Source organism: Notamacropus eugenii, chromosome 5 (assembly GCF_028372415.1).
Source record: "Notamacropus eugenii isolate mMacEug1 chromosome 5, mMacEug1.pri_v2, whole genome shotgun sequence".
NCBI classification, from domain to species: Eukaryota; Metazoa; Chordata; class Mammalia; order Diprotodontia; family Macropodidae; genus Notamacropus; species Notamacropus eugenii.
The window spans coordinates 92,313,068-92,330,917 of NC_092876.1; the positions used below are offsets into that span (position 1 = coordinate 92,313,068).

At 35.8% G+C, this 17,850-nt stretch overlaps 1 protein-coding gene and 1 pseudogene across 1 annotated transcript; one reads left to right on the forward strand and one right to left on the reverse strand.

Moving 5' to 3' along the window:
• The first annotated feature begins 6,721 nt into the window (after positions 1-6,721).
• On the forward strand, positions 6,722-8,551 carry LOC140508763 (cell division cycle protein 16 homolog pseudogene; annotated as a pseudogene).
• Positions 8,552-11,501: 2,950 nt separating this feature from the next.
• LOC140508764 (olfactory receptor 51G2-like) lies at positions 11,502-12,473 on the reverse strand. Its single transcript, XM_072616639.1, has one exon. The coding sequence runs from the start codon at positions 12,471-12,473 to the stop codon at positions 11,502-11,504; it is 972 nt and encodes a 323-aa protein (XP_072472740.1).
• Between the last annotated feature and the right edge of the window lie 5,377 nt (positions 12,474-17,850).

The window sequence follows — 17,850 nt, forward strand, 5'->3', positions numbered from 1 at the left end:
GGAGATGATTTCTAGTGTTTCCTGAAATATGTTTGTTCTAGGAAATGGAAACCAAGGTTCTGGACCATGGACTTAAGCAGAGTGAGTGTCCTTGGTTATTTTTTTTTATTGTGTCTCCTTATCTCATCTAAGTTAGAAGTGAAATGGCCTTTCATTGGCCCAATTTCACCATCTGTCCATACTCAAATTTTGTCCTGTTCTATTTCTGATCTTCTCTCCCTTGTTACATATTGGGGCTGGTTGTTAGCTCCATTCGATCTCAAAACTACAAAGTCCTATCAAATGATTACAAACATATACATATACATATACATACATGTATATGTATATGTGTGTGTGTTAAATATATATATATATAATACATCATACCCAGACCCTCAGATATCCTCTCTATATGTTGATAATCTTCCTGTATCCACTTAATCTTTCACAGAGATTACTTTTCTGAAATTGGATAAGTGAAGGAATGGGACCTTGTAAATTGATGTAAGGATGCTTTTCAATTCTCTTTGTGTGTCTGTCTCTCTTTTTGCTTTTTACATATCTCTCTTTGTCACTCTCAGTCTCTTCTATGTGTCTGTCACTTTGTTATCTTTCCAAGGAGTTTCCACTTCTTTCCATCCTATCATTGCCCATAAATAAATATTTCCCTTTCTGCCTTTGCACAAAAGCATCGGGATAAAAAGTTTTAAGATCCCCTGACCATGAAGTAATTCAATTTAACATTTATCTAGTGCCTCCTATGCATCAGACACCACGCTAGTTACCTAAACACTACAAAGTTAAAAATTAAATATCATTACCCTCACTCATTGTCATCAACGAAATACAAAGACAAAATCAAACAGTTAATGTTTAAATTGGATTTGAAGGCTATAACCTGAATATGAGGATGCAAATAAAATGTATACAAAATAATAGAGAGTAATTCCATGAGGAAGCATGTACTAAATAAATGGGAAAGGGTAAAACGGGGTGGGGTTAGGAAAGTCCTCTTGTAGGAGGAGGTAGGTGTAGGAGGAGGTGCCTTGAAAAAAGTCAGAAATTCTCTCATCTCTGCCTACATTTTCTTGTCTTACTACAAGTCTCAGATAAAGTCCTACCTTCTATAAGAATCTTCCCCAGTGCTCTTTAATCTTGATGCCTTTACTCAAAGACGATATCCACTTTACCCTGTCTATTTAGTCATTTCTACTTAATTATTTGCATGTCTCTCCCATTAGAATGTGAGTTCCTTGAGATCAGGGACTGTTATTTGTTGCTTTGTTTTGTTCTGGATTTTCTTGTTTACACAGCACATAACACATAATAGAGGTTGAATAAATGTTAGTTGACTATCTTTCTGGCAGAGGTACAGAGTGGTGCATTTCAGACATATGGGATCAATTTTTTAAAAATCACAAAGTCAAGGATCACATATGATATATTGGAAATAGCTTTTAGACCAGTTTGAGTGGTCAAGTGAGAAGACTACATATACTCTATTCTGGGAATCTGGTTGGGTCTCTTAACCCAGTCCATTTTTTTATCGATTTATTCATTCAATTTATTCATTGTATAAATTGATTAAATGATTTTAAAGAAATTAATAATAGTTTATATTGGTGTAGCCCTTTTGAATCTTCAAATTACTTTCTTATTTATTGTCTCTTTTATTTTTTTTGAAACATCATTTTTCTTTTTTTGACATTTTCCAGACAATTGAGACCCAGACAGATTACGCAATATTTTTCCCAAAATCACTGAGTACTTTCCTAGAAAGACAAGAATATCTAACCTAAGTATCCTGACACCTCTTCCAAGGACCCTTACATTACATGACAGTACTCAATCTTCCTTAGCCTAGTCACTTGAGCCCCACTGGTCAACTAATGCGTAATAAAGCTAGCTCCATCCCTTCTCTGGAAAGAACTTTTACTGCTAGGTCTTGGTTAGTGAGAATGATGAATAAACTGAAGTGGTCAGATTATTCAAATTCACAATCTATACTTCTGTTGGGCTAGAATCAAAGACTTTATGTTACATGATCATTTCTTCAAATATTGTGAAGACTACATGTTACATGATTATTTCTTCAAATATTGTGAATTTTAATTTACACATGTGACCATTTCAGGGTATTCCTTATTCACACTAATCAGGACCTAGTTGTACTCATTTTTATTAGAATCCACAGTGATTGCTACAAACCATGCCTAATCTTTGGAAGATTCTATCCTCACTTTTGCAAACATCCCCCAACTCTTCAGCAGATCATATCACAGATATTAAAGATATTCAGTGCAAGCTTCTTTAACTCTCTGTTTCCTCACTTCAAACGTATTTTGTTATTTCACCTTCCTTCCCAATTGTAGAGGAAATTTTCTCATTTCCAAGGCTAACCCTTATATTTGTGGTACCCACAATTAGAACTAGAAATAATCGACTGTATTATATTATGTCATTTTATTTTAACCTACTCTAATTCACACTTGATATATGAACCGTAATGTAATATCTTAGTAGGGGCTCTATTTTTTCTGTTTAATATTTTCTTTTCTTCCCCAATTACAAGTAAAAATAATTTCAACATTTGTTTCTTTTTTATAAAGTTTGAGTTCCAAATTCTCTCCTTCCCTCCCCACCCATTTAGAAGGCAAATTATTTGACTTAGGCATCTGTATAATCATGCAAAACACATTTCCACATATAATTTTATTTAAAGACTCTCAATCAGAGAATTCATTATCCTCCAAGTTGTCCTATTTTATTTTTGGTGTTAGAAATATTTTTCTTTTACTGTTGATTTTTTTTCCTTTCATTAGCATCTTTTCACTTATCTTAATTCTACCTGCTGAGACCAAGAAACTAAATTCTAATTCTATTTCCACTTGACAGTCCTTCTGATATCTGAAGGTAGCATCGTGACCCTCACCCCTAGGTTTCTTACAGCTATCAACTCTTATCAACATAGGTTCCCTCTTCTAAATATGATTTAAACTCTTAATTTTGTTCCTTAAAAAAAGAAAAGTTGTAGCAAAAAAAAGAACACAATACTTCAGATGTGTGACCAAGGCAGTAGGCAAGGTGACTCTCTATCTCATTCTCAATATTAGATTTCTATTAATACACTTCACTATTGCATTACTCTTTTTTTCCTGCAAATCGTGTGGAATCATAAATTTGCAGAGCTGGAAGAGACCTCATAGGTTATTTAGTCCATTATATAATAAAAACATATATGTTCTAGAAAGAACAATGAATCTGGGTTTTATTCTTTGCTTTGCTATTTGTTTCTTGTGTGACCTTAGGCAATTTGTTTAATCTCCCTAGTGCACAGTTTCCTTTTGTACAATATAAAGGATAGCATACATCATCTCCGATATCTCTTCAAGTTCTAAACTTAAGATATTATGGTCATCCAATCTTTACTAAATATGACCTATAATAGGTATTTCATTAGCTCCCAGTCTAGAATTGGATAACCTTAACTGCTCAGAAAATGTTCTTACACAGAGCTAAAATATGCCTCTCTACAATTACTTTTCATGACTTCTCATACTATGGTCTATAATCAAGCAGAATAAATCTGACCTCTTTATGATAACTTGTTAAATATTTAACAATAGCACTTCCCTAAGTCTCATGTTTTCTAGCTTAGAAACCCTAGTTGTCCATGTTATTGAACAATGTTCACTGTTTTTTTTCTTTCCTCTGTCTGGTACAGGGATCATTCCTTTTGCTAAGGAACTTCACCTTAGATTATGGAACTATCCCATGCACTTCCTAAACTTTCATCTCTGTGGGCTATTGTACAAACAGAACAATGGGTATTTGCCTAAATATTACCAAGTAACACTCAACTTCATGGTCCTGTGGGTCTGAGCTTTAAATCTCTCCTCTCATAAAAATGATCAGAAGATACATATTGAGACCATCCATGTTGAGCAGGAGATTGTTCAACTCTATTCCTGACCTTTTAAGGATAAATAATGCAGCCAGGAGACAGTTTAATTTTTCTCATTCTTCTGACATCGTCAAGTATACCCATTCCATTTTGGTTTTGGTACTCCAGGAGGTTTTGACATTGAACTGTTACATTCATTTATATATACACACACACACACACACACACACACACACACACACATACACACACATACACATGTATGTGTATACACACACATGTATATATGTATACATACATATATAATATATTAATAATGATATTTACTGATTATATTATATTATGTTAATATAACTATTATATTAATGCTGATGCTTAGTACAGTGTCTGATATATGTTAAGTACATAATATCAATTTATAGAATATTTGTAAAGCCATTACCACAGTGCTTGGTCCACATCAGGTACATAATGCTTATTTTTAAAAATGTTTATATTGTTTGATATGTAAACGTGGCCTTTCAGTGTCTCTAAGGGCTTGTATCTCCATGCTACTAATTTTTTTTTACTTTGTAGCAGATCTGTGATTTCATTAATATAGGGAGTTCCTGGTGGAGAAATTCCCTTTACCAATGCAGATCTATATCTGTTCTGAAACTTAGATCTTAGAGAGCTGCCTGAAGTATTGAAACTTACATGACTTACCCTGGGTCATTCAGCAAGTCTGTGTCAGAGGCAAGTCTTGAACTGAGGTCTGCCTGATTCTAAGGCCAGGTTTCTATCCATTATGTCTCTTCACCTATGTCTTTAAATATCCTGCAAAAGTAGGCACGCAAAATGTGTATCCTTATGAATGCAAGTACTCAGGCTAACAATGCATCAAATCTAGCTTCTTTTCACTCAACAGAAAACACAAAAGTCAAAGGAATCATATCAGGACTATAAATCAATAAAACTACTTGCCTTTCTCAATAGATCCCCACCTTGCCCAGGACCTATACATTCATTCAGACTTATATGGGGGAGGGTTCCATATAATTTATTTTCATTCTCATTGATGGTTTTTAAACCACCATCCTTCACTGCATAATTTTGATTTGCTGTGGTATATTCTTTTCTAGATTATTTGTTAATATTTACTTCTCTCTGGATGAGTCTCACTATTGCCTTATTTGCTTGGATGTTAGAATTACAATTAACAGTCTTCTTATCTTCTGGCCTTTCTGTTCTTTATAATGTAGTTTTATCAAAAGCTTGAATACCATACTTTAGAATTATTTCGGGAGAGGTGGAACAAAAATTATTTAATTTCTCTAGCACACAGAACTCCCAATAAAGAGATAGCCTTTACCCATTCAGATCAGCACCTACTCAACTAGTTGCAATCTTAGAAATTTGCCTACGGGATTGAGAGGTTGTTTTTAAGGGGATTTTTGTTTGTTTGTTTGTTTTGGGTTTTTTTACGTAGACTACATTTTTTGATGTAGACTACATTTATGGCAGAGGTAAGACTTGAAACCCAATCTCCCTGACCATGAGGTCACCTCTATGCCATCATAATAAGCATTCTATGTCGTTGCCTCATAGTAGGAAATAATGCAGGGAAATTATCTGTAAGTATTAGAAACATATTGTAAAGTTATTGTTCCTTCATTTTCAAGGAGGACCAGTGACATTTTGATGATTGGTGATATTTTGTCTCATGAGTGAATTGGATTTAAATAAGTCATAGTTGCACAAAGTCGTCGTCTCACACTTTTTTCCAATTCCAATGGCAAGGCAAAAGTCAGGATGACTGGTGATGGCCCAGGATGCAGTGGATGAATTTGACATCCCGATATCTGACCAAGAACTAATCACACCCCAGCACCTGCTTTAGCTCCTTTCATGGTCACTGGAATAAATTGCTTTCTCTGCCCATTCTGTTTGTTGAAGCCTTCACATGCTTGGGTAGACATCCTCCTAACTCACCAATGGGTATGAGGTCTGTTGGTTACCCTCAACCTGGGTTAGCCCTTCTGATGGGATGGTTTACTAGGTAAGGTCACTGTTTATGCTGCAGGTTCTTGGAGCCACAGGTGAGAGCTGGGAGAAAGCAGGATACCAAGTGGAAACGAACAGCCCTGCAAAGGCACACCAGAAGTGTCAGTCTTTCTGGAACACCTTATAAACCCAGAAAAATAAATAAACAAACAAACGTTTCCTATAAAAACATTCCAAGATTCTTCTCATTTATTTTTTCTGCTTGCTATATTTCCATTTTCATTCTTAAGTATCTTTAGAAAATTTTGCTTATTCTAGGTTTCTTCCTAAGTTTTCTATAACAATAATTTATTGAAAGCAGCTGTATTTAGTGCTACATTAAATATAGGCCATAAACTTCTTTCTGATTTTTATTCATTTATTTAAGATTGTTATCAGTTTTACTTTTGCCCTAGTACATCTTTAACAAGTCATTTCCTGTCCCTCTTTGATGGGTGTGTGTGTGCGTGTGTGTGACGTTACTTGCTCTTTCTCCTGCCTAGCACGTTTCAATTCTTTTCTCAGGATAGTGCATCACTGCATTAAAGTCAGCCTATTTCAGAATGTGCTGATGCAATTTGGACTATTCCTCAAGTTCATTGCACATTTTCTGGAAAAGATGTTGTAGGTGTGGAGCATGCGGGTCCCTTGACTCCCAGCAGTGAGCTCGAAGCTCCGGGGAATCTGCCGCGCCCCGCCCCCTCCCCGCATGGTCCTCGGTATCCTGCCCGCCGGGTGCTTCTTCCTCTTCCTCTGTTGTCCTTTTCCCCACTCCCTGACGTGCGCACACGCTGGCTCAGTCCTCGAGAGAAGATGAACTTGGAGCCGCTGCGGAAGCGCGTTCGCCAGTACACAGATCAGCAACGATATCAAAGTGCTCTATTTTGGGCTGACAAAGTAGCCTCATTGTCTCCAGAGGAACCACAAGACATTTATTGGCTGGCCCAGTGTCTTTACCTGACTGCTCCTTACCATAGGGCAGCACAAGCTCTGCGCTCACGTAAACTAGACAAGTTATATGAAGCATGTCGGTATCTTGCTGCTAGGTGTCATTATGCTCCAAAAGAACACCAGCAAGCTCTTGATAGCCTTGATATGGAAGAACCAATTAACAAAAGATTATTTGAAAAATACTTGAAAGATGAAAGTGGGCAAAAAGAACCTTCTAATGATTGGGAAATGTCCCAATCTTCAATTAAGAGTTCTATTTGCCTTTTGTGAGGAAAGATCTATGATGCTCTGGATAACTGCACCTTAGCAACTTATCACGACAAAGAAGCCTTGAAGCTTGATGTCTACTGTTTTGAAGCATTTGATCTTTTAACATCACACCACATGCAGACAGTATAAGAAGAAAAAGATCTGCTTTAATCTCTACCCTTGACAAGCAATGCACAGAAGAACAAGAATTGCTGAGTTTTCTTTTTGAGAATAAGTTGAAGAGTATAATTAGCCTAGTGAAACTGTCATTCCTGAATCTGTGGATGGACTGCAGGACAGTCTAGATGTGGTAATGTCTTTGGCAGAAAGAAATTATTGTAATTGTGACTTCAAAATGTGCTACGAACTGACTTTGGTAGTAATTAAAAAAGATCCTTTGGATGCAAATTGTTTTCCTGTGCACATAGGGACTCTTGTGGAACTGATTAAAGTAAATGAGCTTTTCTATCTCTCTTATAAATTGGTGGATTTATACCCTAGCAATCCTGTATCTTATACCCTAGCAATCCTGTATCTTGGTAATATTAAATAGTTCGACACAAAAATGAACATGCCAGAAGATATTTCAGCAAAGCCACAACACTTGAAAGAACCTATAGACCTGTATGGATAGTATAGGGACATTCATTTTCAGATGAGGTGAGCATGACCAAGCAATGGCGGCTTACTTTACAGTAGCACAGCTCATGAAAGGATGTCATTTATCAATGCTGTATATTGGATTGGAATATGGTTTGACCAACAATGCAAAGTTGGCTGAAAGATTTTTCAGACAAGCTCTAAGTATTCAACCTGAAGATCCTTTCCTTATGCATGAGGTTGGAGTAGTTACATTTCAAAATGGAGACTGGAAAACAGCTGAAAAATGGTTTCTTGATGCATTAGAAAAAAATAAGGCCATTGAAAATAAGGTAATAGTTAACAAATGGAAACCTTTGTTGAACAGCTTAAACAGACAACTTAAAAAGTAAGAAGAGGCACTAGAGTACCATGGTGAAGCCGTGGTGTTGATTCCCCAGGATGCTTCTACCTATTCTGCCATAGGTTATGTACACAGCCTAATGGGCAGCTTTGAAAGTGCAGTTGATTATTTTCAGACAGCTTAGGAGAGATGATACATTTTCTGTTCACATGCTTGGGCATTGCATTTAAATGTACATTGGTGATTCTGAAGATTATATTGGTATAGAGATCAAAGACAAATTGAGGTGTTATGACTTTGATGTACATACAGTGAAGACACTGAAAAACATTATATATAGAAAGAAAGACTCTGGAAGAGACTGAACTTATACCATTTGAAACATTAGATCTTTCAAGGAAGAACACAGATTCTAGGTCTCCATTGGAAAAAACCTTTGAAATTGAAATAATGAAAGTGACATGATGTTAGAAACAACCATGTCAGACCATAGTACATGATTCAGAGCCCTGGTTAAAATTTCATTTTGTCCAAATATGTTAGTATTTTGTCACATTCTTTTCATGTTTGAAGAAGTTGCTATTTTTTTATATGAATCCAAACTACATCTCTACATCTAGCAGTGAAGAACTAATGCCTGCCTTAAAAGACTGGATAACATACTTTCACAACAGATGGTTTTCCAGTTTTACTGATTACAAAAAAAGTTACATATTATGTAATAAAGGAGGTAAACCATCTTATGTTTTTTAAAGTAATGAAACCCTTTGCTATTAAAACTGATAAATACTAAGAAATTAATATGAAATTGTTTATAGTACATATCAAAATTAATTTAAAACAGCTAAAAGTTGTTATAGTGTTAAGGCTACCAGATTTATAGCCTACCAGTGAAGGATATTTTATGATTTTAAAAAAGCCAAAAGAATTATAGGGAATTTTAGTGTAAAATTAGTATTTTGTTCTTTAAAATAAATAACTTCAAAGTAATCAATTGATCTTTTTAACTTCTATGTCCCAGCACATAGGAGGAAAAATGTGTTTCATCTCATCTCATTTTTGCATATTAAATTGATGACCAAATCTTTAACAAAAAAAAAATGTCATGTTAGCCACAATTATTTTCACTTCAGTCTTTTCCTGCAAATAGGAGGACAGCACCATTCTAGGTACCAGTTCACTGGCATAAGTGAGTACCTTCTGAGAGATAGTGGTTTTCTATTACTGCCCTTGCTTTCTACAAGATTCACAGTGTCATACTCCTCCAGTGTAAGTGCAGCTGTCAATAGGTTAAGTCCTTGCTGGGTACACAGTTTATGTATAAAGTCAGAGAAAGAAATTAGGGTAAATAAAAATGTCACCTTCAAAATGGATCATCTAAGTGACTCTCATCATTGGTAGAGAATTACTTTTTTCAATTTGGGGCTTGGTGCTGGACCTCCCATGACAGTGGCAAATGTCATTGGAGAGCATATATATCCCGTTTATGGATTGCTTCATATTAATTATCGGTAGGTCTTTAAACAAGGATTTTCTTTTGTTAACAAGTTTCCAAAAACCGAAAACCACCTTTTTAAATTGAATCTTTAAAATAGTATTTAGCTCCACATCAAATGTTTTTGTTGTTTTTACAATTAACAAACAAATTGAGATCTTGTTTGTAACATAATATTCAGTATATGTAATGGTAAATATATGATATCATGTGTAATATATACCTTGAAAAATCATGCATGTTTCTTTCTAATACCCTTATCAAAAGTTTTGTGGATACAAGTGTATATTGTGTTCATGATTATGCAAACAAGAAAGAAGGCATAATGTTGATAGCTGGTGATTTTCTCTGTGTTGTATTTTCCAGAGAATTGGCAAAGATATAAATATTCAATGTTACAGGTTTTGGAGAGGTTAAGAAAAGGTGCAGAGGAAATGTGAATTGATAATAATCATTCTGAAATCTGGTAGTTTAGTTAAGCAATATGCTAATAAAGTTACAAAAATGTATATGCTTTTTTTTTTCAGCTCAGAAATTGCACTGCTAGGTATATATCCCAGACGGTCAATGATAAGAAAGGTCCCATATACATCAAGTATTTATTGCAGCATTTTCTATACTAGCAAAGGATTGGGGGGGGGGGAGGGGAGTACTTGTGTATAGATTGTGAATGGCTGAACAAGTTCAGTGTTTGAATATAATGGCACATAACTTCATATTTGGTTGATGTGTTGATTAGTTATGTAGAACTCTCTAAAAATGTTTTGGCTGTTTTGCTGGTAGAGGTTTATACTAAGAAACATTTAAAATAAACATTTTTAACCATCTACTTCTATATTCTATGAGATAATAATGCTCACAGTCTTCCAAAATGCTTATTTATGAAATTTACAAATGAATTTTTATTATAATGTGCTATCCTTGGATACTAAATCTATTCACTTGGTCAGAAAGACTTTTTACACTTATTAAGATATTTTTAAATATTAATTTGATCATTTAAAAGATTCATATTAAGGCAATTAATTTACATCAGTAAAATTAAACTTCTATATGAAATTGTTATAGCCAATGCTTGTGTCCTTTTACTTTCCATATCTTATATTTAATTTTTTCTCCACCAACAACTTATTTGAATAGTTAGAATGAAATTTTTAATAACATGCCATATCTTTTATTATTTTTCTTTTCTTGTACAACTTTATACAAATTCTCATTTTCCTTTTAGTAAACCGATATTCTGCCCACATCCACGGGCAACTGATTGAAGAATGACTTATCTACTGGCAATAGCTCATTTCACATATAGTAAAAATTCTATTTCTTGTGTGTATGTGTGTGTGTGTGTGTGTGTGTGTGTGTGACAGAGAGAGAGAGACCTTAGTCATTGCTTAAGAAACTGAGTGGCTCCTTATTCTTTCATGCCTTCAAAGTGTGACCCATTTGCACATGGGGAAAAACAACATTACCTAAGTCAATGGTAGAAAAGAGTTAAATTTATAATAATTCTATCTAGAATATTATATGTCTTTTTTATTTATTTGTATAGATAATTTATATCTTGCTCTAAAGTGAGCATTTACCAAAATATAGTAATCTTTAATAAATTATTAACTGCTTTAAAAATATTTTAAAGCAATATCATTAAAGGGAAAGACATGTTATAGTCCATGTTTCAAAGTTGACCTTACCCCTGGGAATCCTGGTTGTTCAGACCATAATAAAGGGTCAGAGTAAGAACTACTTTCAGACACAAGCAGCCTTTAGATATCCAGCTAATAGCAGCACAGGCCAAATATAGATAAAAAAATGTTGGAAGAAATAAGCAGATTCATGAAATTTAAACTCAAAAACTAAAATCTAGGAAAATGAAGCTTACATCACAGACACAGACATCAGTGGACTGATAATCAGGCACATGTTTATGTTCCAAAGACAACAATGGACTTCTCGGCTCAACTGACTCTTCTCATGAATACTTTCTGCATGGCAAAGCGGATCTGTTTGGTTTTAAAGCTATAGACAAGAGGATTTAGGACTGGGGTTAGGAAAAGGAAAAGGTTTGCCATAGTGACATGAAAGAGAGGTGAAGTGAATGTACCAAATCTGTGAATTAGGGCCAGAATAATGAGTGGCACATAGAAGATAAGGACTGTGACGATGTGGGAGATGCAAGTGTTGAGGGCCTTAAGGCGGCCCTCACTTGAAGCAATGCTCACAACTGTTTTCAGGATTAGGGCATAGGAGACAACAATGAACACAGAGTCAACTCCAAAAGAACAAAGAACAAGAGTCAGTCCATAGATTATGTTGACCTTGACAGGTCCACAGGCCAGCTTCATGACATCAGGATGGTAGCAATAACCATGAGAGAGGATGACATTCTTGCAGAAGGGTAGGCGTTTGAGCAGGATAGGCAAGGGTGCCATCAGTGCTATGCCCCTCAAAATAGCCACTAGTCCCATCCCAACAATCCGAGGATAAGTAAGAATCATGGTGTAGTGTAATGGATTTCGGATGGCCACAAAGCGATCCAAGGCCATAGCCAATAGGATGGCAGACTCCATGGAGGAAAAGGTATGGATGAAGAACATCTGTGCCAGGCAGCAATGGAACTCTATCTCTCGGTGGTTCAGAAGGAAAATATTGAGCACTGTTGGCAATGTGGATATAGACAGGCCAACATCTGTAGCTGCCAACATGGACAAGAAGATGTATTGAGGTTCATGAAGGCTAGGAGTGGTCTTAATGACGAAGAGAATGATACAATTCCCAAGTAGAGCAATCACGTACATAATGCACAGAGGGATAGAGATCCAGATGTGTGCTGCCTCCAATCCTGGGATGCCTGTCAGGAGGAAGAAGGGTGGCTGAAATGAGCTACTATTCAAATTTAATACATAATGATTCTTTGGAAACTGAGTCATATATACTGCCAGGCCATTATCCTATAGGGGAGAAACAACATGGTAAATGAGTTAGAAGGAGGCTCTGTGTCTAGCTTCACAATGGAAAACAATCAATTCCAGTATTCTTCAAGTAAAATAACTAGATGCTAAGAATTGTCTGTAACTTTTTCAAAGGCAGAAGGAAAGAGAAAAGTTGTTTGTTTGGATTGAGAATCATGAAACAGGAGGCAGACTATTTGTGGACCAAAGCTTTGAAACAGAACAAAGATGGAGAGATCAAGATCAAGAACTAAACCTACCTTTGGATGGAAACCAAGGAATGCTATTCCAAGGAACTGAAGAGACCAGTCATAGACCAGTCATAGAATCTAAAAGTTACAGAAGACTCAAATGCCATCTAGCTCAGCCTATATGTGTATAAGAAACCCTTCTACAGGATTTCTAAAAAGTGATAGTACAAGCTCTTGGTGACCATTCACTAAAGAAGAACCCTTCTGAGGCAAGTCAATTCTATTTTAAGACTGCTCTAATTGTTAGAATGATTTGTTTGACATAAAAGTTTAAATCTGCCTCATTTCAACTTCAACCCATTATTCCTAGTTCTGCCTCTTGAGAGATAAGTAAGAGAAAATCAAATCCTTTTGTATATCCATAAGTCTTTTGCATACAGATGTTAAGTAGTATGATCTGAGACATAGGGGCTACTACAAACACAAAACTATAATTAAGAATTTCATTATCTAGGGCTAATATCATGAAAATATTACATGTCCTTTCAAATCATTTATGGATGTGGAGAACTTGACTATGAACCTGTAGGGAGAGATATCCTGGGAACCTACCTGAGTAGAGGGAGAAAAATTTTGGGATATCCCCTCACCACCACCTTCCCCCATATGAGAGGAAACTCTGGGAACTTAGGCTCTCTGCTCAAGAGTCTCTTGATGGGGAAGAAATATGATCAGGGACAAGAGTTCAAAAAGATCACCTACTTTTCAATCCCCTGGTTGCCCCATCCTACTTATGCCTCTCAATGCATTCTTACATACACACACACACACACGCACATATGCACATGCACACAAACATACACTCTTCCTATCTCTGTTTATTCATACAGAGTACTACTGTAGGAATGCCTCTGCTATCTCAGTACTCTACTCTTTCCTCCTTTCTTCATCATGTCCACCAACATCATTTGCATAATAATATTATCCCCATCTACTTCATAATTATTAACACCAGGAATAGTATTATCATCACCATAACTAACTAGCTTCATTTTCTTCAACATAGCATAGGGTTAAAATGTTAGATGATGAATCAAGAAGAACTGAGTTCAAGTTATGCCACTGATACACATTAGTCATTTAATCGTGGGTAAATCACTTAACTCTCTGAGCCTCAGTTTCCCCATCAGTCAAATAGTAAAAATATCTTCCTCATAAAGTCATGGTAAAGACAAAATTATATAAAATACAATGCAAACATTAAAGTGCTATGTAAAGTTTAGTTATTACTCTTATCATGCTCCTTGTCAAGACTATGTGTATGTCAGATCCCTTACCATAGAGGATGAAATTCCAAGGCTATTCAAGAATTCTAGTCTCCCTTTGAAGTCTGTATTTCATAAGAAATAGCTTTCTCAAACAATCTAGAAACAATCAATGCCTGATGTGTCTTGTGACTCTACTAGGCCACATAACCCACATCATATAGAGACATGAATTTTTACCTGTTTCTACTATCTAAACACTTCCCATCTGATAAAGAAGCCCTTTCTCCTTAATGTGATCCTCTTAAATTCTGTATCTTCTTGATCCTTAAAATATATGTTTCATTCTTAATTTTCCCAACAAGGGCCCCTATCATATCCTTTGTGTTACTCTCCAAAACAATTCTTCATTCAGATGTTACTTGTCCCCATCAAAGCCTGCCTTATAGCCCTCTTCCTCCAACAAGCTTCCATGACTACTGTAAGACAATAGTCTATCCCAAAGCAAGGTGATTATGCTGGCACTGACACTTAAATGAAATTTAGCAAACACTGTTGTTCCTTGTATGCCCTCCATTGGTTTCATGTAGTTGGGTTTTCTCTTAACACTTGAACTGTGTGACCTCTTCAAAGGCAGGGACATGACTTCTTCTTTTGCCACTAGAAAAAAACTAGCAAGATCAAATTCATAAGAAGTTCTCAGGATATTTTGCTTAATGAATGACCAAACTTATCCTGTAGGAGAAGAAAATTTTGTATTTTTTTAAATTTTAAAATAATATTTCATGTGGAAATAAAGATGTCTAGGAAAGCAGACTTCTTTTCTCATTCCAGCTGTGTGCATGTGCACGTGTTTACAAGTGTGAGTGTCTAGATAAACGTGAGGAAAAAAAGATTCCCTCCATGACAAAATACTAGATATGACCTAGAAAGACAAGAAAAGGGCTCAGAATCAGTTGGACAAGGACTATTTTACCTGTCTTCCCTTCTGACTATCCCCTTCCTCAGTACTGATCAATCTCCAACAAAAATCTTGGACTCACTGCCAACATCAAGAGAATCCTTCAGTCTTCCTATTGTCCCTGCCCTCTCCTTGCTCTTCTCCATTCAATGCTCCCTGGCTTCAGTCTTAAGCTGCATTTCTTAAGGACTGACAAAACTCACCATGAAATTTGTGCTCCCTCTGATGAAGGGAGCTCAGTTGCAAAATCTCTCTCCAATTGCAAACTCTACTCCTTGGATTGAAAGATTCAGGGCTTAGAGTGCAGAAGCAGAAACAAAGTATTTATGGCCATGTAAAATGAATGTGACAGAAAGGCAACTGTGCTCCAACTACCCAAGGGAGCAATGGTTCTAGGACTTGCTCTTGAGAGTGAAGCATTCACCAGAGGGAAAATTAAAAACAAAACAAAACACCCAAACAAGACAATGCAAGCAGAGCTCGCTCCAGCATCCTTCTAAAACTTCTAACAGCTGTTGTCACCCACATTACCTCATGAATTTGCCATCATCAAGGAATAACAATGGAAACAAAAACAAGTCATGTTTATGTAGTATTTGGGGGTTAATCAAACATTATGGAAAGAGTTATTCCACATGAGTAAACATCTCTTTAATCACCTATCATTTTTATTTTAACAGTGTTGAATGGAAGTCTTCTTCAGTTAAGTTGATTATAGCTTGCCCTCTCACACAGAAGATACTGAATATCCTTTTTTTTCTTTAACTTGTTTTCTCTTGATGAACTAGAGCTCTCTTCATGAGCATTTGGCATTGATTTGTGATTTGGCTATGAGATTGGAGGGGTACAATGAGATCTGTTTTATTTCTTGTGTCTGCTTCTAATCCCAGTATACAAAGATAATCAAGGATAAGAGCAAGCAATCACAGAGATTATCTAGTTCAATGTAATCCTGATTAAGAATTTCTACTGCAAAAACATTAAAAAGTAGCTATTGAGTTAGTGATCAAAACACATAAAAATTGGAGAAAAGAACTATATGTGTGTACATATATATGTATATATGTGTATGTATATGTATACGTGCACATGCATATACACATGAATACATATGCACAGAGATATATGTACATGTATACACATATATAGTGTATGTATATGTATATATGTATATCTTGGCATTAGTGTTGGCACATTTTCTCATGTTACTTAATGTTTCCTTCCATTAATGTTCTTTCACTAGAGTATGTTATTCTCTATGATGTCTGACATATGTGTATATACATGTATATATTAAATCTCTGAAGAAATGAATTTAGAGTTAACATCACTTTTTATGTGATTCTCAATATGCTAAGGATATGCATCTGTATACATATATGCATGTATATGTGTATATATTTATACATTATCTACAGAAAGAAAGGCAGATTTGTGAAGTGAACAACTAGTTTAAAAAGTGGCATTTTAAAATCTGATTTTTATCTTGAGACCTCAACATAGAATGTATATGTATGTGTACATATACACACACACTCACATATTGCAAAAATGGAGTCCTATAGATATTAAATGTTAAAAATAATGTCAAATAGAGAAAATATATTTGTTAGTTTTGCTAAACTGTTTCTCCATGTGATCTGAACTGTACATCTTCTTCTTGGCCATGTTGGTATTCACTGACTTGTGCATGTTTTGGGGATACTGTGGAGGCTCAGTCAGGAGATCAACCTGGATGCCTGTATCTCTCAGACCTTCTTTATTCCCGGTCTATCAATCATGGAGCCCTCTGTGTTTCTCACCATGTCTTTTGACTACTTTGCTGCCAACTCCAAACCACTGAGGTATACAACTATCTTGACCAATTCTAGGATCATCAAAATTGGGCTGGTCATACTGGGAAGGAGTTTCCTGTTTATCACCCCTCCCATTATACACCTGAAGTTCTTTCATTACTGTTACCCCCATTTCCTCTCTCATTCCTTCTGTCTACACCAGGACCTGCTCTGACTAGCCTGCTCTGATGTCCATCGTACCAGTTTCTATGAACTAGCAGTAGTGATCTGTACTATGCTGTTGGACACTGTGATCATTCTCATCTTCTACATACTGATCCTTTGCACAGTCCTGGTCACTGCATCCTAAGAAGAGTGGTTCAAGTCCTTTCAGACCTGTGTATACCACATCTGTGCTGTCCTGGTCTTCTGCATTCCCATCATTGATCTAATAATGGTTCATCACTTTGATAAGCAATTTTCTTCCATGGTACGTGTACTTATGAACAATATCTACATCCTTTTCCCACCTCTGATGATCCCCATCATATACAATATCAAAACCTAACAAATAAGAAGAATCCAAAAGCTCTTATTCTTAAAAAGATTTGGAACTGTTGACAAGCAATGACTCTGAAGATCTTTACTCTTGCTTTTTAAAACAATGAAGGGTTGCAGAATCATAGAATTTTAGGTCTGTAAAAAATCTCAGATAGAGAATTAATTCAGGCGCTACATAAAATCAGGAGAGTAATAGTTGCACAATTTTCTAAACAGTCTTGACACCTAATAGTCCTCTCTGAATAACCTTGTAAAAGTTAATTAATCCTTTAAGAATTAGTTTCCTTATCTATAATATGAAAATACACTATGTGCACTGTGTCTCACAACCTCTTTGTGAGGAAAATGTTATGGGCTATGAGCTGCCACTGACCTATATCTCTACTGTGACCATTCAAAATATATACTGTGATAAGTCACAGATACACTACAAGCTCAGCTTCTTCTTGTCAAATCCAAAGTTTTTGAATTAGCATAGGTTGGAGAGTGACATACCTGGAGCCAAGAAGACCTGGTTTACAACTCACCTCCTGTCTTCTATGGAGCAAGTCACTTCAGGTTCCCATTAGGCATATATGCAATTGCTTTTCAATTTTCAAGTTT